The following is a 20,630-nucleotide window of genomic DNA, read 5'->3' on the forward strand; positions in this document are numbered from 1 at the left end:
GGGTCTAGATCAAACCCCCATAAGGACACAGATGCCAGATTCATGCCATTCTGCCCGAGCAAGATTCGACTTGGGGAAGTGAATCGACCATTTCGTGGCGATATCAGTCAAACAATGCCAAAATTAAAAGGCCGTGAAGGAAAATGCTATGCAAAACAGGCGTGAAAGAAGACAAGAAAAGAAAGAGAAGAAATAAAATATAGCGAGCAGAAAATTGAGCCGAATGAGACGTAACAAACCCGTCTAGACGCCACCCAAGCTGGAACGAGGAGAAAAAAGGTAATAAGATTATACACGATATTAAGTGCGACCGTAGGATATGCTGGCGAGGAGGGTCAGAAGACGGTGGTCCTTAGCAGGCGCAGCCTTCGTTGCTGACGGGTTGGGTGGGGTTGATGTTCACATCGATCACTGCACGACACAAGGTGAGCTCGACGGTCTGATGCCATAGGATTCCCATGGAAACAAGGGGCGTGGGTAACACGTACTCTGGTTGTCTCCTCTCCCTGCCTCACCCTCCATCCCTGGCAATGCCTGGGCTATTCTTCGAAACAACTGCTTGACGTTATAGCCCACTTTTGCGCTAGTCTCGATGAACATCAAGCCATTCTTCTTGGCCTCTTCTTCGCCTTGCGCCGTCGTCACTTCCCGCTTGTCGTTCAAATCTGTCTTGTTCCCGACCAAGACAATGATGACGTCGTTCCCCCGTTCCCCTCGCACATCATCAACCCATTTCCGCGTATTTTGAAAAGACTTGGCATTCGAGATGTCGTAAACAACAACGGCTACACTGGAGTCACGGATGTAAGAAGGGATGAGAGATCGGAATCGTTCTTGGCCAGCAGTATCCCAGAGCTGCAGTCGAACTGTACGGTCCTCCAAATACATTGTCTTCAGAATATAAAAACGTCAGCGATTTTCATTACCGCGAGGTCAGGAGATACTCGTGCACGGTTTGAGCGTTGCAAGCGGATGAAAACTTCCGGCTTCGAGAGGGTCTGCGCACCTTCGACAGGAAATCAATGCCAATAGTGGCTTGGTATGTGTTGTCGAATGAATCATACATAAACCTCGTAATCAACGATGTTTTACCGACTGGTGAGCAGCCAAAGAAATGTGAGTCAACGGCCGTTTACATGTAGGGTTGCATGCTCGCGATGGATGCCTACCACTTTGCTCTCCGAGAAAAACGAGTCTGTTGGGTGATGGTTAGAATATTGCCACAGATCAATCGGCGCAAAGTGAGGAAACGTACTTGAACTTCTTTAAAGGGTTCGAATAGGACCCGACTGCCGATTGGGACGCCATGGGGAACGAGATGAGGAAGGGGATCGACTTAAGGGGCGAGTAAGTTTTTGGAGCAAAGCAGGGGGTTTAAAGCGATGCTATGGAAGCCAGAAACCAGTCATAAAGTCATAACAAGAATCAATCCTAACGAAAACAACAGAGCAATCAAAGAAGCGCAGGGAGAAATTGCCAGCGTGAATGTGGTTAAACAGTCGCTCGAGATGCCAGGGTGAACGGCGGAGTGCGGCGCTAAAGACCAAAACTCCAAGATCGTTCTGCCCGCAAACCAAGCCTCGCCGCCTTCCGTTGACACCTTCACCAACCGAGCACCAAAAAACACAACCACGGGAAGCCGGCCCGTAATCAGTTTTCTTGAACCCCAACACCCGTTGCTTGTCGTGTCTCCGGAGCAGAGGCAGGCTGCTCCATCATTCACTGCTTGTGGATACGCCTCGTTTAATGCAAGGATGGGCCTCTACTATCCCGCAGGAGGCACGCTGGTCGCCCTCACCGTGGTTGGAGCTTGTACGTCACTCATGTCCATGCTTGAAAGACCTCCAGACTAACTCTATCTAGACATGCTCTTTAACGGCGAGGGAGAGGCTTTTAATGTATGTTTCCCCCCCACCTCTCCCCGACGCCGAAAGTTGTCTCACTGCACGAATAGGTCGGTCAATTCCTCGAAGCGGTATCTCCATACGCTTGGGCCAACATTGGCATCGGACTCTGTGTCGGCTTGTCGGTAGTGGGAGCGGCATGGTTAGCCTAGCTTTGATTGATAACGATACACAACTCGGATAAGTCTGACACGATTGCTTTGTAGGGGAATATTCATCACTGGTTCCTCCATCATCGGCGGTGGCGTGAAAGCACCAAGAATACGAACAAAGAACCTGATCTCGATTATTTTCTGCGAAGTCGTCGCTATCTATGGTGTCATCATGTCCATTGTATTTTCTTCGAAGGTCTTCTACGTTCCCGGTGAAACTCTATATTCAGGAGATAACTACTACACGGGTTATGCTCTGTTTTGGGGAGGGTTGACGGTCGGGATGTGCAATCTGATCTGCGGCGTTGCAGTCGGCATCAACGGAAGCAGTGCAGCCCTGGCAGACGCTTCTGACCCTAGCTTGTACGCCAGCCAAATATGACCTGTTTCTTGACGCGGCTAACCATCTGATATATTAGGTTCGTTAAAATTCTGGTCATTGAAATCTTCAGTTCTATTCTCGGTCTTTTCGGCTTGATCGTCGGACTCCTTATACAAGGAAAGGCAAAGGATTTCTCCTGAAAACATGACTATTTCTCGGATATTCCAGAACGGCATCAATGCATCACGGTGGCATCTGCAATCGTCCCCTTAAGGGCATCTTCTTCTTTTTTTTCCCCATCTTAATTTGGATGTATGTACAAACGGCCTGGGCGTCTAGGTTTGATTTCATCATCTTCATAGAGAGCTCTCGGTCTGTTATGCGAGAAGTTTTATATTTCTACTTGGTCCATTTGCGCTGTATATTAAACGCGGACAGTAAACGGGGTCGATTTTAGCTAGGATGGTTTCTTTTACACTCATAATGGGAAGATTAATCGCGTTATAAAGCCCATCACTCTCTCAATTTTTAAATTGGAAGTTCGGGAACTTCTTTGTGTTTGTTTGCTATCTTCCTAGTAGCAGCCGGCATCCCGGCGACCCCTCAACATGGCCACTGACATAAGTAATTATGGGTTAACCTCGTAGCTTGTTACGTAGCTTAACTCCCCGCCAGCTTCTACCAACATCGTTCCAGCCGACATCGAGCTGCTACAAAGCATACCCAGTCTAATTATAACCCAAAGCCATAGTGCAACCATAGTTTTCCCCGTGTAACTTATTTGATGTATTAGTGATGGCCCAGCTGAAGTTAAAGCCCGCCATCTTGGTGGTTTCGGACACCGCATCGAAGGATCCATCCACCGATAGAGCCGGAGCAGTACTTTCTCAAGTCTTTGCAGCAGAGGAAGAAAGATGGGCTGCACCCGTTATCGAGATTGTGTCGGATGAGAAAGCTCATATCGAGCGACAGATCCGCAAATGGTCCGATCCAGACGACAGTGACATTAATCTTATTGTTACTGCCGGCGGGACCGGGTTCGCGGTGAGGGATGAGACGCCAGAGGTAGGTAAAGAGGAATAGCATTTTTTTCCCACTCATGTTTCCTGTGTTAGTTTATACACAAATCGCGCCTTTGCCGTCTATTTGTTCTACGGATGAACATGGCTGACGATGGAATGTACAGGCGGTTCTGCCTCTGATCCATCGTCATGCTCCCGGGCTTGTGTAAGTTCCGCAAGCGTTGCCTGGAAAAAATAGAGAGACGCTAACCGGTTTCCAGACACGGGATGCTTACTGCCTCTCTAGAGGTAACACCATGTATGGATGCCTCTCAGGTTCTGCTTAGTTCCAAATGCTAAGAAGAGGAATAGTTGCGATGATGGCACGTCCGGTCGCGGGGGTACGGTACAGGACTCTGATACTGACCCTTCCAGGATCACCAAAGGGCGCAAAAGAAAATCTGGAGGCCGTCATCAAGCTTATTCCTCACGCTTGTATCCAAGCGGCCGGAGCCGATTCACGCTCAATTCATGAGGGAGGTGTGAAGAAGCTTGAGAAGGAAGCCAAAATAGGACATGAGCACGGCCATTGCCATCATCCCCTTCCTATCCACGGTCATTCCCCTCAGCATGATCATACTCATGCTCATACTCATGGGCATGGACATGGCCATAATCCTCCCAAGCCTCACACATCCAATGACCCAACCGCGGGAGCAAGTCGACGCCACCGTACATCTCCTTATCCTATGATTTCGGTAGACGAAGCTCTTGGGTTAATCTACGACCATACGCCTAAACCAGAAGTTATAGAGATGCCTGTGGGCCCATCACTTGTTGGCTCTATACTCGCTGAAGATATCTACGCGAGTGAAGCAGTTCCGGCATATCGGGCGAGTATCGTGGATGGTTATGCAATTATTGCCCCCAAATCAGCGTCTGAAGGAACCACCAAAGGGCAGTTCCCAGTCGCTTCAGTATCTCATGCACAGGCTGTATCAATGCCTCCACCGTTGGAACCTGGAGCCATTGCCCGCATAACAACTGGAGCACCGTTGCCACCCAACGCTAACGCTGTTGTCATGGTTGAAGATACGGTTCTCATTTCTTCAACTCCTGATGGCGAAGAAGAAGCAATTGTGGAGATAATGGCTGAAGACATTAAACCAGGAGAGAATATCCGTGAGCCCGGTAGCGATGTTACATTGGGTTCCAAGATCCTTCAGAAAGGTCAACTAATCACCGCAGTCGGAGGAGAAATTGGTCTGCTCTCATCAACTGGGACTCAAAAAGTCAAGATATTCAGAAAACCGCGAGTCGGGGTCATGAGCACTGGAGATGAACTTATTGAGCATACAGCCAACGTAACCTTGACTGGTGGGCAAATCCGCGACTCAAATCGCCCGTCGCTCATCTCTTGCCTTACTGCATGGGGATTCCCTACTGTCGACCTAGGCATCGCCCATGATACCTCCGACGATCTTGAACTACGTCTTCGCAACGCATTAAGAGACGGAATTCACATAATCATAACCACAGGGGGTGTATCAATGGGAGAACTCGATCTCCTCAAACCAACAATAGAGCGCAAACTGGGTGGAACAATCCACTTTGGCCGAGTGACCATGAAGCCCGGCAAGCCCACAACTTTTGCAAGTATCCCATTCAAGCCGTCCGGCTCAACACCCACAGGCCAGTCCGAAAGGGAGACTCGCCTCATGTTCTCTCTCCCAGGTAACCCAGCCTCCGCCCTCGTCACTTTGAATCTCTTCGTTCTCCCATCGCTCCATAAATACATGGGCCTTGCCTCCCACTCCACAGCCCCCGCATCGGCTGTCTCGCCTCACAGCCTTGGTTTAGGTCTTCCCCTCGTGCACGCAACACTGACGCACACTATCCGTGGCGATCCTAAACGGACAGAATACCATCGCGCAATAGTCTTTTGTTCCGGGCAAGATGGGCGGTTATTAGCGACAAGCACAGGGACGAGTAGTACGGGTCAACGGAGTTCGAGAGTTGGCAGTTTGGCCGGGGCAAATGCCTTGCTGGTCCTGGAAACAAGGGAGCGAAATTTCGAAAAGGGTGAGATAGTCAAGGCACTATTGATGAGCCAAATAGAAGGCATATGATTGGCTATACAGTATGTTAAACAATGTGAGCACGCCTGGAATCTCTTGTCGATGCTGAGACAGACGATAAATTTGTTCTAAAAATCCAAAATTTTGTCTAGCCGCTCTACAGCAATCACGATCTCAAGTTTCCTAACCAAGTTGGCTTCCGTAATGACTTTAAAAGCCAGATTTCATCAAACAAAGCAGGCCACCAGGCAAGCTGACGCTCAAGTATCAAGTTCCTAGACCCATATGTTATTGTCCGCCCGGAATATATCAGATATCACAGTAACTGCATAAAATACCTTAAAAGCCCGTGCGTATTCCAAAGAAAAGCCCGACAGGTATTGTTCAGGTATCAAACTTCCGGACTCCAGTTTACGGAAACACCAAAAGATTCGTGAAATTCGTTACTTCCGCTTCCATCCCTTCTTCTTCTCTGCCCTCAAAGCAAGCAATGTACCACTTCTGCCCACTCTCCTTCCGATCTCAACGACTATAAACCTCACAAAGTCGGGCAGGATCCAATAACTGCTGTGTGCACTCAACATATTCAAATATTGAATATTCAACGGGCCGCCGCCACCGGAGATATAGTAATCAATCTGCCCATTGTCATTGAGGAGAAGCATGCGTTTTTCGGCAATCTCTTCGCGGGTAAAATCATGGGTCTCCATTTCAATCGTAGACGGTAGTTTGGTAAATATGCCGGGTCGCTGCTGGGCTGCAGTGGAAGAGCCGGCAACAGAATGGGCAGGAATCTCGAGTCGAGAAGATTGAGGTTTGGAGTTCCATCGGAAGACGCTGCTTATCGTTTGGAAAAAGGACGTTGAGGAAGTGGGAACTGAGGCGGGTTTAAGAGAGTTCGCAAGATCACTGTCAACTGCTGCATTCAGCCGATAGGCAATTGCTAGGAAGGGGCTGATTAGCGGTATGGTAAATAGGAGAAGATCGTCATTTACTTACGATCGGTTTCATGCATTACATTATAGAGATTGTCAATCGCGAAGCACCCATATGTCCCTGCTTCACCGGTGAGACCAGGATCCGAAACATCGTACTCATCACAGCCGGGTTTGTTTCGGTATCTTCGAGGCAGTAGACTTGCTAGTTCAGGTTAGCATAAATTAAGCTCTTGATTGCAGCGTGCGGGTCGACGAACACTTATGGAGCAATAAGAAAAACCCGGCTGGGCTACCACAGAAAAAAACGTTTCTGGTATCGAATTCAAAAATACTCTCGCTAATGTCAGTCTTAGAAAAGTCAATATGGGGTAGTATTGTTGGCTGTTGGCTGAGGATGTCCATTGCCATGATACTTCCAAGCGAATGAGCTATGATATGCACTTTGCCACTCTGCTGGAAGCCTGGATTATTTTGACACCAGAGCCGGTATATCCTATTAGCCTCTTTAATTACTGCACGAACCATCTTCTGTTTATGATGGGAAAGATAATACGGAATATCAAGCATCACATCACTGATTAGATTCCGAACAGCCGGTATCGTTTCGGGGGTAATATCCTTCAACACAAAGCGGTTCGCATTATGCTGATCTTCGATAGCCTCCTCGACATCCGTATCTTCAAGGGAAAGTGTTGATCGCCAATTCACAGGGAGCACCATGATATTTTCCAAGTCAGGACGCATGTTCGGCCAGACGGAATTGCTGCTGAGCTCGATATTAACCTGTCTTCGAAAGGAATTCATAGCATGAGTAAAATGGAAGCTCTCAACACGCTCTGATAACTTTTGGCCGATCCCATGAATAACAAAGACCAAATCGCTGACTTCGGGCTTTTTTTCCTCCATCTGGCAAGCATAACATATTTGACGGCGAGAAGCTGCCTCTCTTGTTGCCGCCTCCTGCATCTTCATAAAGTTTCTTACATTGGGTGAAACGAGCTTTGGGGGGTGAACTTTCTCCCATTCTCGGCGATTAAATCCTCGTACAACGGCAATTCCAATCTGCCTTCCCTTTCGGATGGCACTTAGTGGCCGTCGGCCACCAGCTACTGATGGCAGCAGACTTGGTCTGAGTATCTGAGCATCTTTGGAATCAACGTACATCACGCTCGAATTCTTGAACAACTTCGCACTGGCAGCAGAAGTGGCTGTGGCACCTGCCGCATAATTTCCTTGAAAAGCATGATCGCCAACCTCTCTGCTACTAGACACAGAAGCCGAGGCCTCAGAACCCGGACGGCTTCCTGGTCTAATAGGCAATTTGGTATCTTCAGGCGGCCAGAGCTTATACACAACCTTCATCTCTGCTTCAGCTCCGTTTTCAACGCAACTGTTGAGTTCGTCCTGCCAGGTTTCCGTCCATGGTTTAAGGTACATATAGCCAGCTTCAAGTCGATTTGCAACTTCCGGTTCGACGGGGAGCATCGAATTTTTATAAAACCAAGTAGCTCTAATGACGGGAGATATGTCATGGACCGGGCTCCAATAGATGGGTTTCATCTAATCCACGAATTAGAATATAACATGGGAAGATTCTCAAAAGAAAATAGACTACCTGCAGCCTCGGAAATTCAACAAGGTGAAGCCGTGAAGCTCCTACTGTCACAGTCGCCTCTGGCTCATCGTTTTCCAGACGCTCGCTCTGAGTATCCCCTTGAAGTTTATCGACGTCTGCGCTTGGTGAGGCAGTTACTTGGGCGGTGGAAGGGCTCGTGTCCACAGAATCTTTACTTAACCTCAATGTTGGAGTTGACCGTCGAATTTCGCGGTCTCGGATGGGAGCTCTGATGAATGGAGATCCGCTAATATTTGTATCATCAGAAGGCCGAATAATGTGAGGAGTCGAATGCCCGCTTGCTTCTTCAGAGACATCTTCCTCAAGGCCCGGGGAAGAGTCCCTATTTCGCCGTGCGGCCTTTGACCTCCGTTCAATGGGAATACTGTGCCTCTTCCGAATATTCCCAATCTCGGACGCTCCGGAGGAACCCCGGTCCCGTGTCACTCGTCTCTGGGCATGGGACTCAACACTACTCCCTCGAAATATATGGGAGGGAGAAGTAGAGTCGCGTGTTTCATGGATATCAACGATTCCATCGTTACTGTGGTGCAGTGGAGTCCTCGAACTCAACTCAGACAGCGTTACGGTAGTCCGTCTGACATCAACATCCTGGCTAGCTGCCTCACCCCTCTTCTTTCCTTGAGCAGTTACTCCGCGCCTCAAACGAACCTGGCCTTCCGTCTCATCTGGATTCTTATCGGGCTGCTCCTCAACGGCACTTTTTAACCTCTGCCATGCTTCCTCGAGGGCAATATTATCGTGCACCGAAAACGGTCGAGGGGGCAGTTTCGTGACATCGGGATTGCTCGAGGGAGCCGGAATCGCTGTAAGAGGATCATCTATTGGCAATGATGACAGGTAAAAGTATTGCGACTGTATTTTTGGAGGTTCGGGAATCCCCAGAGTTGGATCCAAAATCGGTCGCCTTTGCTCTGGAGGCTCGTAAAGAAGGCAGGCCGGGCCGTATGTATGCGCCGGAGTTGCCATTCTCACATTATTTTCACTCAATCCCGCTCAAAATCGTACGAAAACAAATTTCATCTAGGGAGACACGTCAACAGAGTCCGCACTGGCAAAACTAGCGGTTGGTTCGGATTAGCGACAGGCAGCGGCATTATCGGGATGGTGGCATTTGCGCGAGGCAGCAAGAAGCTTTGGATTTAGAGCACATGTATCTTTTAACTAGCCATGAAATAGCATAGGTAAATGGTGGATAATATATTTATAAACAAGAATGAGCACAGAAAATGAATTATATAAATGCAAAGCATCAACAAGTGCGTGTGTGAGATGAAGCTTCAAACGAGGACAGCGAGACGCCAGCACGCCCCCAACGTTGAGTTCGAGCTTCTGGAGTGAGGTAAGGTTAAGCTTGGGCTTGGCGTGCTTGGCAATGATGTCACCGGCAGCCTCTCCCGCTTGACTAACCGTAATGGGCAGATCGAAGAATCCACCCACACGCCGGTCTGCTTGATGCCGGGGGCTAGTGATTTAGTATTGGATCTGGACAGAGGGCAAAATGAGAGATCCGACCGTAAGATACACACGCTCCTTTGATTAATTCCATGTCCAGTGCTTAGGACGCGGAGAGATGGGGATCAACAGCTTAAACACTCATGAAAGCACATGCGCTCACAAGAGATTCCGCCCTGCGTTTGCACAAGACACGACATCATAACTACTTACTTTTATCGAATGACCCCCGGGGGCATTTAATACATCACAACCCTCCTGAAGAAAAGAGAAACAAATACAGGGATACTGAACATCAGCTGCGAAGGTTGGAATTCCCACCCCGGCAGTGGAATTCCTTGCCAGTGCTACTCGTCCTTCGAGAGGGTAGGAGGGTGATACTCCTTTGTAACGCCATGATCCCTACTAAAATTGATTCTTCTTTCCTGTTCCTGCTTCATCAAGGCAAGCGCATTCACCTGAAGCTCCTGGAAAGCAAGAAAGGTGACACACGGCGCTCCCAGCATTTCCAATATCTTGTGAGTATCGTGCATATGTTTTCGAATCACGCTATCCGGGTAGCAGAATGTGCGGACGTTCATCTCTTTAGTGATAATTTTCCAATTGTAGAGAGTGGCATTTAGGAGAACTGAGTTTGCAGCACACTCTCCGTGAAAGGCAAAGTTCTTGATATTGTAAAGAATTAAATCCCGCTGCGTTGCTTGGTCGAATTGGAATTGGACCACTTGCGGCCTGTTTTTAGAGGTCCAGAAATTGATTATCTTCGTCACCGATTCTGCTGACATACGCCCTTCGCGATATTGGTCCATAAGAAACTTGTTTGCGGTCACACAGATCATCAGCTCCATTTCGGAATAGAGCTTAGCCTGGGTCGGAGGATCGAGTGATATGGGGCACTTTGATATTGCCGGTGTCGATGATTTCGATTGGAATGCTATAGAAGTGGTTTTCATGACATCTCCAGTCTGTATTTCGTCCCGCAGCAGTTAGGTAACCCTGAAATCACAGCATATGAAAAGGAGAGTTCCATACCATATCCTCGACGCGTTGTTTGATCTTCTCTCCAAACGCCTTGAAACCCGGCCTTTTCTGCTTTTCAATTGTTGGTGACTTACCCAGCCAACCGTTTTCGCCAAAAAGCTTTTTGTGTGGAGAACGTGGTCGACGCGAGGGTGTCGATAGATAAGCAATTTCTTCGTATTCGTCAAGGTCTTCTAGAACTTTCACAGGAGATCGCGATCTCTGTCGAACTTTTGTTCTGTCCGGTAATTCAGAACGATCTTTGCGCTGCTCTGGATAGTAGCTCGCGCTTGGATACCACTGATGAAAATAATTACCTGAAAACCCGGCGGAGTCGCAACCAGAATGGTCAAAGGACCTGACGTTGCCCTCCGATCGGGATTGAGGAAGTCGCATCGAAGAATGATTGAGCTCCGCTTGGTTGCGAAACGCATTAGGTCCGGGAATGGCAACCATTTCGGGAGCATGCTGCCACAAGGTATGACGCCCCAAAGACCCGCTTGAGTCGGTATGGCTGCTGAGGGAAGAATGGCCACTGCATACTTAGCTAAGATCACGAAAGATGTATTCGGGTCAACGAACTCACGCGTTATACATGATCGGTACTTCCATAGATAAAGGATCAAACTTCACAGGATCAAGTTCTAATACTAGATTTTCGATGCGACTCGTAGGCTGCTCTATTAAGTTCGGGGGCCAGAGGAAGAAGATGAAGAATATGAAGAAAGAAATGAAGTATTTGATATTGTTATTGATGAATTTGTGTGGTGTGGCTCCTATTGTGGTTGATGAGCTTCTGTTGCTAGGCAATGTCCGTAGTGTAAACATTTCCAAAGAAAATGAAGGGTACCTCGACGTCATCCTCAATTGCAGTTGGAACTTTGTTAAAGAAACCACCATTGTAAGTACTGATCATATCCAGTGAATTACTCACTGAATAGAGATATAAGAACTTAAACTTAGCAGTATACACCTATTGTCTAAACAGGAATGGCTTCCAGTTAGAAAAAAATAAAAATGAAAATAAAACAGCAAGAGCATCCAGTTTATCCAAGTTAACATACAGGGAATTAGGGGCCGGGCCCCTAAAAAAGGCATGAAAGCAGAGTATCTGGAAAAAGGATTCCTCATCAGGAAAAGAAGCTGGCGGTTTTCGAGAATTGATAGTGTAACAGAAAGGGAGAGACTTCCCGAGGAGTATTGCTTGAGGGCAGTCTCTAAGCATTGATATAAACAGCTCCCAGTGCTGAGCCAAGGGCGGCGTTAAAGTTTAAAAAAAAAAAAAAAAAAAGGACAGAACATAAGAAAACAATCCTTCACAGGATCGGTTGGATAGTCCCATGAATGTGTGTGTCCTCATGGAAAAGATGCCAAGGACAGGACTCCCGGCGAATGCCGTCTATCTGGTACTGATGAGATATTCCAGAATTATCCAAGATTGACAATCAAGATCATAGAAAGCCAATGTATTATATGCGAACAAAGCATACTGAAGCAAGGTATTGACCGTCGAGTCCGTTTTATTTGAAAATAGAATCATCTCTGATTGTTGATGTCCTCTTTGCACATCACAGTTTCAAAGGGTGGGATTCGATTCAGGCTTCGAGGTTTCTTCGGCTCGAGGCCAAACAATATTTCGCGTTTTCGGTATTAAAATTCCGTACGTCAGTCAGAACGAAGTGTTGTGAATGCCCCTGGAAAACAACGGTGAGGGAGGCGCTTCAGTCCATCATCGAGTCAGCATGAGCTGTTGCCCACAACCCTCGAACATCTGAGTAGTGCGTTGAGCGATTAGAAGAGTTTCATCGAACTCCAGAACTGCCGGCAGTAGCTCCGCTGCAGAGGAGGTGAGGAGGGGCGAGCGGGAAACTTTAATATCTACCGAAATTTTGGGAACGGCGCGCGGAGTGGGATTCCGGAACCCCCACGTGACCGGGCTCGGCGGGACCTCACAGGCCAGTGCGCGGCGGGAAAGGATTTATCCCCCGCTGCCCGGTGTGCTTGGCGCTGTGAAGCGCTACCGCATCGGGCCTAGCAGCCTACCCCAGAGAGGCACTGCGGTAGAGGGCAAGCATCGTGACTAATCGGCTCGCCATTGCACTGTCACCGAGTTTGAATCCGAAGCGACCTGCAACCCCGTCGATCCCCACTCGATGGCTGCTATCTGGCCCCCGGTCAGTACCGACTTTCGTTGGAGAATGCGCCGACGGTACCAGTCTCGAGCAAAAATGCTGTTGTTGCATACCCAGTCATGGAGCCTGGAATTGGCCGCTATCACTGCCGTGTCTTCCAGGACACACGATTCTCTTCCCAAAGAGTGTTTCCATCACGGCTCTGCTATATTTATTATGGCGCTCTGTCCTCAATAAGGAGTGAGCCTTGTTATTCCCTTCTCCCTCCCTGATACTTCGTTACAGTAAGACGTTAGGCGGAAGAGCCATCCTTTCACTTCCTCTCCATCACTCACTCTCCGCCGCACGCCGAGACACGGCAGTCCTACATCATGTCGCAAGAGAAATACGACATCGTTATCGTCGGGGCCGGCCCCGTCGGCCTCCTCCTCTCCCTTTGTCTTTCTAGATGGGGTTACAAGGTGAAGCACATCGACAACCGACCGGTGCCCACCAAAACCGGTCGCGCGGATGGAATCCAGCCGCGTTCCATTGAAATTTTGCGCAACCTCGGCCTGAAGCGCAAGATAATGGCATACGAACCTGCAAAGGTATACAACGTCGCGTTCTGGGACCCGCTGCCCGATGGGAAGGGAATTTGCCGCACCGGTAACTGGCCCAGCTGCCCCGACTTTATCGACACTCGGTATCCGTTCACAGCTCTCCTCCACCAGGGCAAGATTGAACGAGTCTTCCTAGAGGAAATCGAAAAGACTGGAACAGTGGTCGAACGTCCTTCCACCGTCGTTGGGTTCAAAAATGACGGAAAGGATCCCGAATACCCGGTTGAGGTGAACTTGAAGGATTTAGATACCAATGTCCACACAACCGTGCGCGCAAAGTACCTCTTCGGAGGCGAAGGAGCTCGCAGTTTCATCAGAGAGCAACAAAACATCGGCATTCGGCACAAAGACCCCATTGCCCACGTATGGGGTGTCATGGATGGCGTTGTGAGAACGAACTTCCCAGATATTAAGGTAGGACTCCAGTCCCCGTTTGAAATAAGAAGCTTCTCTAACAGGATGTCTAGACCAAATGCACAATTCACTCTGACCATGGCTCTATTATGGTTATCCCTCGAGAAGATGACATGGTCCGTCTATACGTCCAACTGGCGTCATCGACCGACAAGGACTGGAACCCAAGAATGACTGCAACGGTCGACCAAGTTAAAGAAGCTGCAGCCAAGGTCTTCAAGCCATTTGATATCACCTGGGATCGCATCGAATGGTACTCAGTATATCCCATCGGCCAAGGTATCTCGGAAAAGTATACTTTGGACCACCGAGTATTCATTGGTGGTGACGCTTGCCATACTCACAGTGTAGGTTCCACTCACAATGAAAAATCATTCCTAGCTAACACCTTCACAGCCTAAAGCCGGTCAGGGTATGAACACAGCCTTCCATGATGCATTGAACCTTGCCTGGAAGATCCACCTCGTAGAGGGAGGAATGGCTAAGCGTGATATCCTAACCACATATGAATCTGAGCGAAAGATGATCGCCGAGACCCTCCTCGACTTTGATGCTAAATACGCGAAACTCTTCTCCACTCGCATTCCCTCCGTGAGCGAAGTTGATTCTGCTCTCGGCCGCTCCAAGTCAGACGAGACCAACGAGTTCGTCAAGGCTTTCAAATCTGCCTGCGAGTTCACCAGCGGCTACGGCGTCGTCTACACACCAAATATTTTCACATGGTCACCCTCACATCCTGCTCAGTCCCCACTCTTCAACCCCAAGGGCGTGAAACTCGTCCCCGGCCGCGCTCTTCCGACATGCACCGTGACCCGTGTCCTCGATGCCAACCGTGTCGCCTTAGAACAAGAAGTCCCGGCCAATGGCTCCTTCAGAGTTTTTGTCCTCGCCGGCGATATCAACAAAAACAAGACCGCTCTCGCTGACTTCAACTCCAATCTCCTAAAATCCCGCTCTTTCTATTCCACATACTCCCGTCCCGCCGACCAAGCCGTGTCCTACTTTGAGCGCCATAATCCACACTCACGCTTCTTCAGTCTCCTACTTGTCTTCGCTAATCTGAGGGATGAGGTCGAAATATCTTCGCTCCCAAGCACGTTCCAGGCATACTCTCACCATATTTATACGGATGATCTGAGCGACCGATTCGTTCCGGATGCCAAGGCACCAGCACATGAGAAGATGGGTCTGGAGAAGGGTGGCGTAGTTGTGGTAAGGCCTGATGGACATATTGCCTGCTCGGTGGAGTTGGTGGAAGGATCAGGAACCGTGGACGCATTGAATCAGTTCTTTGGATCGTTTTCTGAGAAACCCCTCGGTGGAGAGGCTGGGCAGTCGAGGCTGTGAGAGTAAGAATAGAGTAAGAAGTTGTTCATGCCATGATTTCTAGATATACCTTCGAAGTGTACAGACCACGTTAGTTAAAATGATAATCCATGTTATGTCCTGATAAACTCCTATTATCTTAGCTTCATACGGTTGCGCAGCTTGTGAAGGACAATATTATAACTCCCCTACAGCCCTATGACGTTAGACCACACCGCTTCGTAGATAGCACCGCCATTTCCAAAGCTGAGCTTCAAATTCACCTTTCGCCCAAGATTGCGTTCTGTACTCCACACGTACAGGTTCGTACCTTGCCTTGCCGTGTGGCAAAGATGACTCCCAAATGATAAGTCTGTCGGGGTTAATTACATCTCATGCATTATTTCTCTCCAGTTCTTTACAACTTCCGTAGTCATGCGTAGAAACACTCCGAATAAAATATACAAGACGTCCACGCCTATACATGGACTCCATCTCAGCCTTCTGCATTGAGGTTCATACGCGCTTGATCTCCCATTTCAGCCCCGTAACACTAACTTCTTCACCCGCCTTCTCATCATAATCGTACCATTCTCCTTCCTGCAAATCAATCCCCGTAAAGGGATAATTCGACTCTGCACCTTTGGCTTGCCATTCACCCTGAAAGGCCGCACTCACAGTTTGCCATATTAGAATCTAAAACTCGTGGTCCCGAACAAGGAGTGGAAAAGGTAACTTACATCCGGTATGAATTCCGTAAACTCAAGACCTCGACAGTCGAATTGGATAATCTGCTGTTGGGCTTGGGATTCGGTGTATGCGGATGGGTTGTTGGTGAAGGAGGCAGAGTTTTCGCGCTGCAGAGTTATATCCTTAGCCATGCTGCCAACGGTAGCAATAGTAAATATGTAAACCACAACCGAGCGTGGAAAATAAAAGAAAAAGGAAAGCAAAAGAAGAAAAGAAAAGAAAAGGGATGACGAAATCACTCAAAGCATGCACAGCTGAACACCACTGCGTCATTCAACCTCAATAGAAACAGCAAAAGGGATATCATTCGGGTCTTATATCGGAAAGCAAAGAGCAAACTTTCCACCATTGGCTTATAGAATCCTTATGCTCACTATAGGATGGTAGAGAGAATAGATATCATCTCTGATTCAACAAACTCCCACGACTTACATTGCAGAATCCGCATTTCCAGACGAAATTCGCATCGCCCCTGCTCCCCGATAGGCTGTGTTTCTCCTACATTCATATTAGCTGATATTGTCCCTTCATATGCGTTGATGCATGCGCCAAAAAAGCGAATAGTAACGGGCCGATAAGACTCACCCATCTGTTAAAGCTCACCAGTTTCGGGTGTACCTCCCGACATGATGTGCACTGGACTCTGAAGGAGTAGTGATATGGTGAGTCCTCAGTGTCAGTGGGCTGAAGATCAGTGACTCTAGAAGGCTTGTCAGCTAGGTGATCTGCTTGGTCTCCTTGGTCCTCTCAGTGACATATATATAAATATCCCGGGCATGTTTTATGGTGCGGGCTAACGTACCCTGCGAGAACTGCGGAGACGGTAAGGGCATACATCGCGCCAAGATTAAGAAATCTCTAATTTTACGCAGGATCTGATAGGTTTTCTCGACGTAGATAAACTCAACAATGCCTGCTTGATATTTGAATAGGTGTACGGAGGCTGTATTGAATGCCGCTTGTTGATGGCGGGGGGTTTGGTTAGCTGGCGAATAAATTGAGGCTTTGGCGGGGTGGGAGAATTCTGAACTCATGCTCATCTCACAACCACCAGGGGGTTTTCCAAAAGAAAATAAAAACCACTGCACATTATCAAATTATGATGAAAGCTGTAATAAACGGTAGCTGGCCATACAATTCCTTCAGAAGTTACTGCATTGAAGTATAGTTTTATACGCCCTACCAATGCTTTTGGTTGACTCTACCTGCGTATGGCCAATTCCAAACTCCATCGCGGAATGTGTTACTGGGAGAATGGGTAGAGCGTTATTCAATTTCAACCAACTGAAATTGTACGTAGCTGCGCGGACTATGCTAAAGAACAAAACCTGCCCAGTAAAACAGTTCCAAATCGTACGTAAAGAAGCCACCAAATATATGACGCCATTACTCCAGGGGACTTTTGGACCGGCTTCCGGGCTTACGGTGATAGACACGTGAAGGAATATCATAAAGGAGAGGGGGTATCATCGCAAAAACAAATACAGAGTGAAAATAGACAAGAGCTGCAGATCTAAGGGTATCGGGTAAAAAGGGCGCAACATGCTCAGAACATGACCTGCTGGCCAACGGAAAGATAGAGAAAAGGTAGGCTGCGTGCTCTGGACATAAAGTTATTGGGGTGTAAGGAAACAGGAGATGCTGTGCATAAAATGTGCTAGGTGATGAAATAGCGTCAAAATATGTGCGCAAGAATCATGTAAGGATTTTGAGAGATGGAGTTCGTGGTCGTTGGTTTGCTCGTTAGAAATGCATCGCTCATTCATAATCGTAACTTTGTCGCCGAATATGATTAACCAAAGAAGTATTGAATCATCGCCCAAATTGCGGGATCTTGATCTTCTTTTTCCATGTGGATTTCTTCTTGCGGGCTTCTGATCGCTCCTTGTCCATGCTCTCTTTGCCCGAAGAGTTTGTCGACGAGCCGGAGCTGTGTACACGACCATACTCCTCGGCAAGAATCTCTTCGAGCCGTACATCTGCTTCCGAGGATGCGCGTGGCTCTCCGGGACCGAGATGCTCGATAAACCTCGACGTTAATCCCGGCATTTTGGACAGTGACGCGTGTATTTAACAGGCAGTCTGAGGTGGAGTTGGGAGAACTATTAATAGGGATGCTGCAACAGCTTGATGATGGAAAAGCTTCAGATATTGGGAGCAAGCAACAAATCGATATGTTTGTGGTTCTTCTGCAAGTATCTTCGTTCTCGTGACGACGTTTCGACTATTTTCGAACCTGGGAACCTGGCTAAACGGCCAGCCCCGTGACGAATAGCTCTGGTGTTATAGCAAAGAGCGGTGGGCTTCCCGGCGAACGGGATTCTTCAGGCTGCCGAGATATTCAACGTCCCTTTTTGGTGCTAATGCCCGATAGTCACTGACAACTCGGCGTTCTCCTCACATGTGGTAAATAAACAGCAGAGCAATGCGCAACAGATGCTTGCATTATTGGGATATTGCAGAAAAGACTAAAAACAAAGTTGCGAGAGCTGGGGGTGTTCGTATGTTTATTATTATATGCATCAAAGGACGTTTGAAATTGATCCTTTAGTCGCTAATATTAACTGTCGGCACCCCTTGGAGATGGTGAAATGGACCATGGCTCTGACATGTTGAAGCAGCGGCTGCAATATAAAAATAAATGCATGCAGTTCTTAGTGGAATTCCGAGGGGGTTTGGAGTCGCTTTTGTATGGGCGGGCTCCATCCTCCGAGTGGAAGCGTCAGCTAGCGCCCTTTGCTGAGGGGTTGGTGCAGATTGCACAGAATTCTCCAGTCGGTCGTGAAGAGATAGAGGACCCGGCGCCCTTACGCATCAATAAGGGGCCCTTACCCTTGTGATGTCCTCCCATATTGGTTAAAACGTCGACTGAAGGTTTTGCCCCAGCGCTCGGGGTGATGAAGACGAGCGGATCGACACGTTTAGCGTCCTTCACGCCAAGGGATAAACCCGAGCACACCCTAGTCCCGATGATGATGTTTGTCCGTGGAAAATGAGTTCATCGCGGGGCAGTGTATATTGTCCACCGATGAATCGACTGCTGGAGGATGGCGGGAAGGTTCATGTGTGGCGTCCTGGCCACCCTCCATCGCCTGGACTTGTCGTCCGATGCTGGTGATCAAGTCACACGGGCGCACTCTTTTTCCAGGGCAAAAAGACGCACGGCTGGAAAATCAGAATTTCATCCTACCTACGAAACGGATTTCTACTGGACCTGTCTCATCCTAGGGGCGATTTATCGACAGCCTCTTCTCTGCTGCCTTGGCTGCAGACGCTGTGGTGGCGGTTCCCAAGCACCAAAGGCTTCGATCTCAGCTTTCTCACAGCCTTGGTGATGTCAGTCGCCAGCTAGTTCACTAGCTAATTGCGTACTTAGAGGAGTGAACTCATCACTCAAGCCACAAGAGCAATTGGAGTCTCGATCCAGTCACTAGTTATTTCACCGCTAGCTTCAACGAGACCGCCATTCCCAATCCTTGATGACTTCCAGACGAGGACTCAAACCAAGAGTGAATGTAGTTGATTTACGCACCCCGTTACCCTTCCCGCGTCCAATGAACCCGTCGGGTTCATGGCATTCCCACGAGATCCATGATTTTCTAGAGCGTCGATCTCCAATCATCCCAGATACCGGACGGGGGCCTCTTTCAAGGCACTAGGTCTTGTTTCAGGCCGGGATGATGCTCCTTGAAACCGCAAGGTTTCTGATTGGCACACAATGACACACTTTGTCCGCAGAAAGATACAAACTCTGACACATCGAAGCCACTGGAGAATCGAGATCATGAATACTAGGCATATACAAAACAACACGGACTACCAGGTCGCCGCTCCAGATCTTAAATGGAATATGATGCAAAATGAGGCAAAAGAGGCTCAGAGAAGACGTAGTCGCTGACCTACTCCCAGCGGACGTTTCGCACAACTTCATCGTATACGCAATGAGCTGAAAACCCTTTGATAACCGTACGGAGTATTTTCAAATAAATTCTTCTCTTTAAAGTGCGCGTGAGTTAATTTGATCGAGCGCAGCATCCGAAATCGCTTCAACTTCCAAACCCGCCCAATCCACAAGTTCGGGGTGCCAATGAAGAGACAGGAAGCGCTCGCGATGCGATCAGCCCTTCCCGATATGTATAGATCCTAAGTTGCGTGTTCCAAGCACTTTTCCTGAGCTCCCTTTTAAATATATGGAGGTCCACAGGACGCGTCTCGCAATCAGCCTCATTAGTCAAAGGTCTTTATTCATCCCGATAACGCCGTTCCCATGTATAAAAACTCATGATTGCTTCGATACGCTCAGCCCGCCATCTCTACGTCCTTCATCTCCACCCCCTTCGCGGCTGATATCCAGAGAACGTTATTACACCTAAGGACATTGAAGTCAGTTAGGACACAGTGAATTACACCGAGGAGAGACACTAAAATTCGACGAGAACTCTCCCATTGGAAAATGTAGCCAGAAGCGCCTACGTACCGTATCAAAACTTGACCCAAAGTCCCCGTATTCTTTCCATCGATAAATTCTTCCGTATTGGACAGCTGGATATTCATATATGAATCCACACTGACTAATTGACCCTTATATTCGGTCTGACCCCATTTCAGGCGAACGATAACATCTTCATTGACCCTGCAAATGGAAAAAAGCACCCATGCATTAGCAATTTGTTGTTTAAAACCAAAAGGCCGGCACATGAGATCGCTCGGTTAAGAGCAGGCTTGAATAGGAAACACACAGAGACTGCAGCATAGGCCGCGGGTTGAGAGGAACAAACTATAATGCAGGAAGGAGTTAGTACATAGAGAGCAAATTCGCGCGGGATCGCAGGGACAAACATACACTCATTTTTTGTGGGAAGAGATTAGGATAGTATTAGCTAGATCCCAAGAGAGCAATGCGCGCGAAATAGAGGACAGG

At 48.3% G+C, this 20,630-nt stretch overlaps 9 protein-coding genes across 9 annotated transcripts; 3 read left to right on the plus strand and 6 right to left on the minus strand.

The window, feature by feature from the left end:
* Window positions 1-62: 62 nt before the first annotated feature.
* CIMG_00266 (GTP-binding protein ryh1) lies at window positions 63-1,490 on the minus strand. Its single transcript, XM_001246494.2, has 5 exons — window positions 1,256-1,490; window positions 1,170-1,195; window positions 1,007-1,095; window positions 489-891; window positions 63-411 (listed from the first exon to the last, which is right to left on the minus strand). Exons 1-5 carry the CDS (start codon window positions 1,306-1,308, stop codon window positions 353-355), a joined length of 630 nt encoding a protein of 209 aa, XP_001246495.2. The 5' UTR covers window positions 1,309-1,490; the 3' UTR covers window positions 63-352.
* Window positions 1,491-1,617: 127 nt separating this feature from the next.
* CIMG_00265 (V-ATPase proteolipid subunit Ppa1) lies at window positions 1,618-2,892 on the plus strand. The gene is made up of 5 exons (XM_001246493.2): window positions 1,618-1,812; window positions 1,864-1,898; window positions 1,955-2,046; window positions 2,111-2,419; window positions 2,476-2,892. Exons 1-5 carry the CDS (start codon window positions 1,755-1,757, stop codon window positions 2,576-2,578), a joined length of 597 nt encoding a protein of 198 aa, XP_001246494.1. The 5' UTR covers window positions 1,618-1,754; the 3' UTR covers window positions 2,579-2,892.
* Window positions 2,893-3,173: 281 nt separating this feature from the next.
* On the plus strand, window positions 3,174-5,617 carry CIMG_00264 (molybdenum cofactor synthesis domain-containing protein; the record flags this gene model as incomplete). The annotated part of the gene is made up of 4 exons (XM_001246492.2): window positions 3,174-3,443; window positions 3,565-3,605; window positions 3,661-3,698; window positions 3,752-5,617. 4 exons carry the CDS (start codon window positions 3,174-3,176, stop codon window positions 5,506-5,508), a joined length of 2,106 nt encoding a protein of 701 aa, XP_001246493.2. The 3' UTR covers window positions 5,509-5,617.
* CIMG_00263 (DDHD domain-containing protein) lies at window positions 5,471-9,317 on the minus strand. Its single transcript, XM_001246491.2, has 4 exons — window positions 8,011-9,317; window positions 6,653-7,955; window positions 6,457-6,597; window positions 5,471-6,400 (listed from the first exon to the last, which is right to left on the minus strand). Exons 1-4 carry the CDS (start codon window positions 8,998-9,000, stop codon window positions 5,901-5,903), a joined length of 2,934 nt encoding a protein of 977 aa, XP_001246492.2. The 5' UTR covers window positions 9,001-9,317; the 3' UTR covers window positions 5,471-5,900.
* A 516-nt stretch (window positions 9,318-9,833) lies between these two features.
* On the minus strand, window positions 9,834-11,118 carry CIMG_00262 (uncharacterized protein; the record flags this gene model as incomplete). The annotated part of the gene is made up of 3 exons (XM_001246490.2): window positions 9,834-10,451; window positions 10,519-11,041; window positions 11,093-11,118. 3 exons carry the CDS (start codon window positions 11,116-11,118, stop codon window positions 9,834-9,836), a joined length of 1,167 nt encoding a protein of 388 aa, XP_001246491.2.
* A 1,541-nt stretch (window positions 11,119-12,659) lies between these two features.
* On the plus strand, window positions 12,660-15,105 carry CIMG_00260 (FAD monooxygenase). The gene is made up of 3 exons (XM_001246488.2): window positions 12,660-13,654; window positions 13,708-14,001; window positions 14,051-15,105. The coding sequence occupies exons 1-3, from the start codon at window positions 13,010-13,012 to the stop codon at window positions 14,999-15,001; spliced, it is 1,890 nt and encodes a 629-aa protein (XP_001246489.1). The 5' UTR covers window positions 12,660-13,009; the 3' UTR covers window positions 15,002-15,105.
* Window positions 15,106-15,475: 370 nt separating this feature from the next.
* CIMG_00259 (uncharacterized protein) lies at window positions 15,476-16,546 on the minus strand (the record flags this gene model as incomplete). Its single annotated transcript, XM_001246487.2, has 5 exons — window positions 15,476-15,619; window positions 15,700-15,816; window positions 16,142-16,207; window positions 16,295-16,409; window positions 16,512-16,546. The coding sequence occupies 5 exons, from the start codon at window positions 16,544-16,546 to the stop codon at window positions 15,476-15,478; spliced, it is 477 nt and encodes a 158-aa protein (XP_001246488.2).
* A 434-nt stretch (window positions 16,547-16,980) lies between these two features.
* CIMG_12890 (uncharacterized protein) lies at window positions 16,981-18,558 on the minus strand. The gene has a single exon (XM_001246486.2). It carries the CDS (start codon window positions 17,686-17,688, stop codon window positions 17,323-17,325), a length of 366 nt encoding a protein of 121 aa, XP_001246487.2. The 5' UTR covers window positions 17,689-18,558; the 3' UTR covers window positions 16,981-17,322.
* A 1,034-nt stretch (window positions 18,559-19,592) lies between these two features.
* CIMG_00256 (small nuclear ribonucleoprotein SmF) lies at window positions 19,593-20,622 on the minus strand. The gene is made up of 4 exons (XM_001246484.2): window positions 20,553-20,622; window positions 20,449-20,486; window positions 20,187-20,342; window positions 19,593-20,078 (listed from the first exon to the last, which is right to left on the minus strand). Exons 1-4 carry the CDS (start codon window positions 20,556-20,558, stop codon window positions 20,009-20,011), a joined length of 270 nt encoding a protein of 89 aa, XP_001246485.1. The 5' UTR covers window positions 20,559-20,622; the 3' UTR covers window positions 19,593-20,008.
* Window positions 20,623-20,630: the final 8 nt, after the last annotated feature.

This window comes from Coccidioides immitis (assembly GCF_000149335.2).
Source record: "Coccidioides immitis RS genomic scaffold supercont3.1, whole genome shotgun sequence".
NCBI classification, from domain to species: domain Eukaryota; kingdom Fungi; phylum Ascomycota; class Eurotiomycetes; order Onygenales; family Onygenaceae; genus Coccidioides; species Coccidioides immitis.

Excerpts from the sequence above, each read along its gene's own strand:
- CIMG_00266 (XM_001246494.2), bottom strand. The coding sequence starts at position 1,308 with ATGGCGTCCCAATCGGCAGTCGGGTCCTATTCGAACCCTTTAAAGAAG. Across the intron at positions 1,096-1,169 it reads TTTTCTCGGAGAGCAAAGTG|TCGGTAAAACATCGTTGATT; the intron begins GTAGGCATCCAT and ends GCTGCTCACCAG. Across the intron at positions 892-1,006 it reads GCATTGATTTCCTGTCGAAG|ACAATGTATTTGGAGGACCG; the intron begins GTGCGCAGACCC and ends TATATTCTGAAG.
- CIMG_00265 (XM_001246493.2), top strand. The coding sequence starts at position 1,755 with ATGGGCCTCTACTATCCCGCAGGAGGCACGCTGGTCGCCCTCACCGTG. Across the intron at positions 1,813-1,863 it reads CCTCACCGTGGTTGGAGCTT|ACATGCTCTTTAACGGCGAG; the intron begins GTACGTCACTCA and ends AACTCTATCTAG. Across the intron at positions 2,420-2,475 it reads GACGCTTCTGACCCTAGCTT|GTTCGTTAAAATTCTGGTCA; the intron begins GTACGCCAGCCA and ends CTGATATATTAG.
- CIMG_00263 (XM_001246491.2), bottom strand. The coding sequence starts at position 9,000 with ATGGCAACTCCGGCGCATACATACGGCCCGGCCTGCCTTCTTTACGAG. Across the intron at positions 7,956-8,010 it reads TTGAATTTCCGAGGCTGCAG|ATGAAACCCATCTATTGGAG; the intron begins GTAGTCTATTTT and ends TTCGTGGATTAG. Across the intron at positions 6,598-6,652 it reads TTTCTTATTGCTCCATAAGT|CAAGTCTACTGCCTCGAAGA; the intron begins GTTCGTCGACCC and ends AACCTGAACTAG.
- CIMG_00260 (XM_001246488.2), top strand. The coding sequence starts at position 13,010 with ATGTCGCAAGAGAAATACGACATCGTTATCGTCGGGGCCGGCCCCGTC. Across the intron at positions 13,655-13,707 it reads CGAACTTCCCAGATATTAAG|ACCAAATGCACAATTCACTC; the intron begins GTAGGACTCCAG and ends CAGGATGTCTAG. Across the intron at positions 14,002-14,050 it reads ACGCTTGCCATACTCACAGT|CCTAAAGCCGGTCAGGGTAT; the intron begins GTAGGTTCCACT and ends ACACCTTCACAG.
- CIMG_12890 (XM_001246486.2), bottom strand. The coding sequence starts at position 17,688 with ATGTACGGCTCGAAGAGATTCTTGCCGAGGAGTATGGTCGTGTACACA.
- CIMG_00256 (XM_001246484.2), bottom strand. Across the intron at positions 20,343-20,448 it reads CGGCCTATGCTGCAGTCTCT|GGTCAATGAAGATGTTATCG; the intron begins GTGTGTTTCCTA and ends TTCCATTTGCAG. Across the intron at positions 20,079-20,186 it reads TTGGGTCAAGTTTTGATACG|GTGTAATAACGTTCTCTGGA; the intron begins GTACGTAGGCGC and ends CAATGTCCTTAG.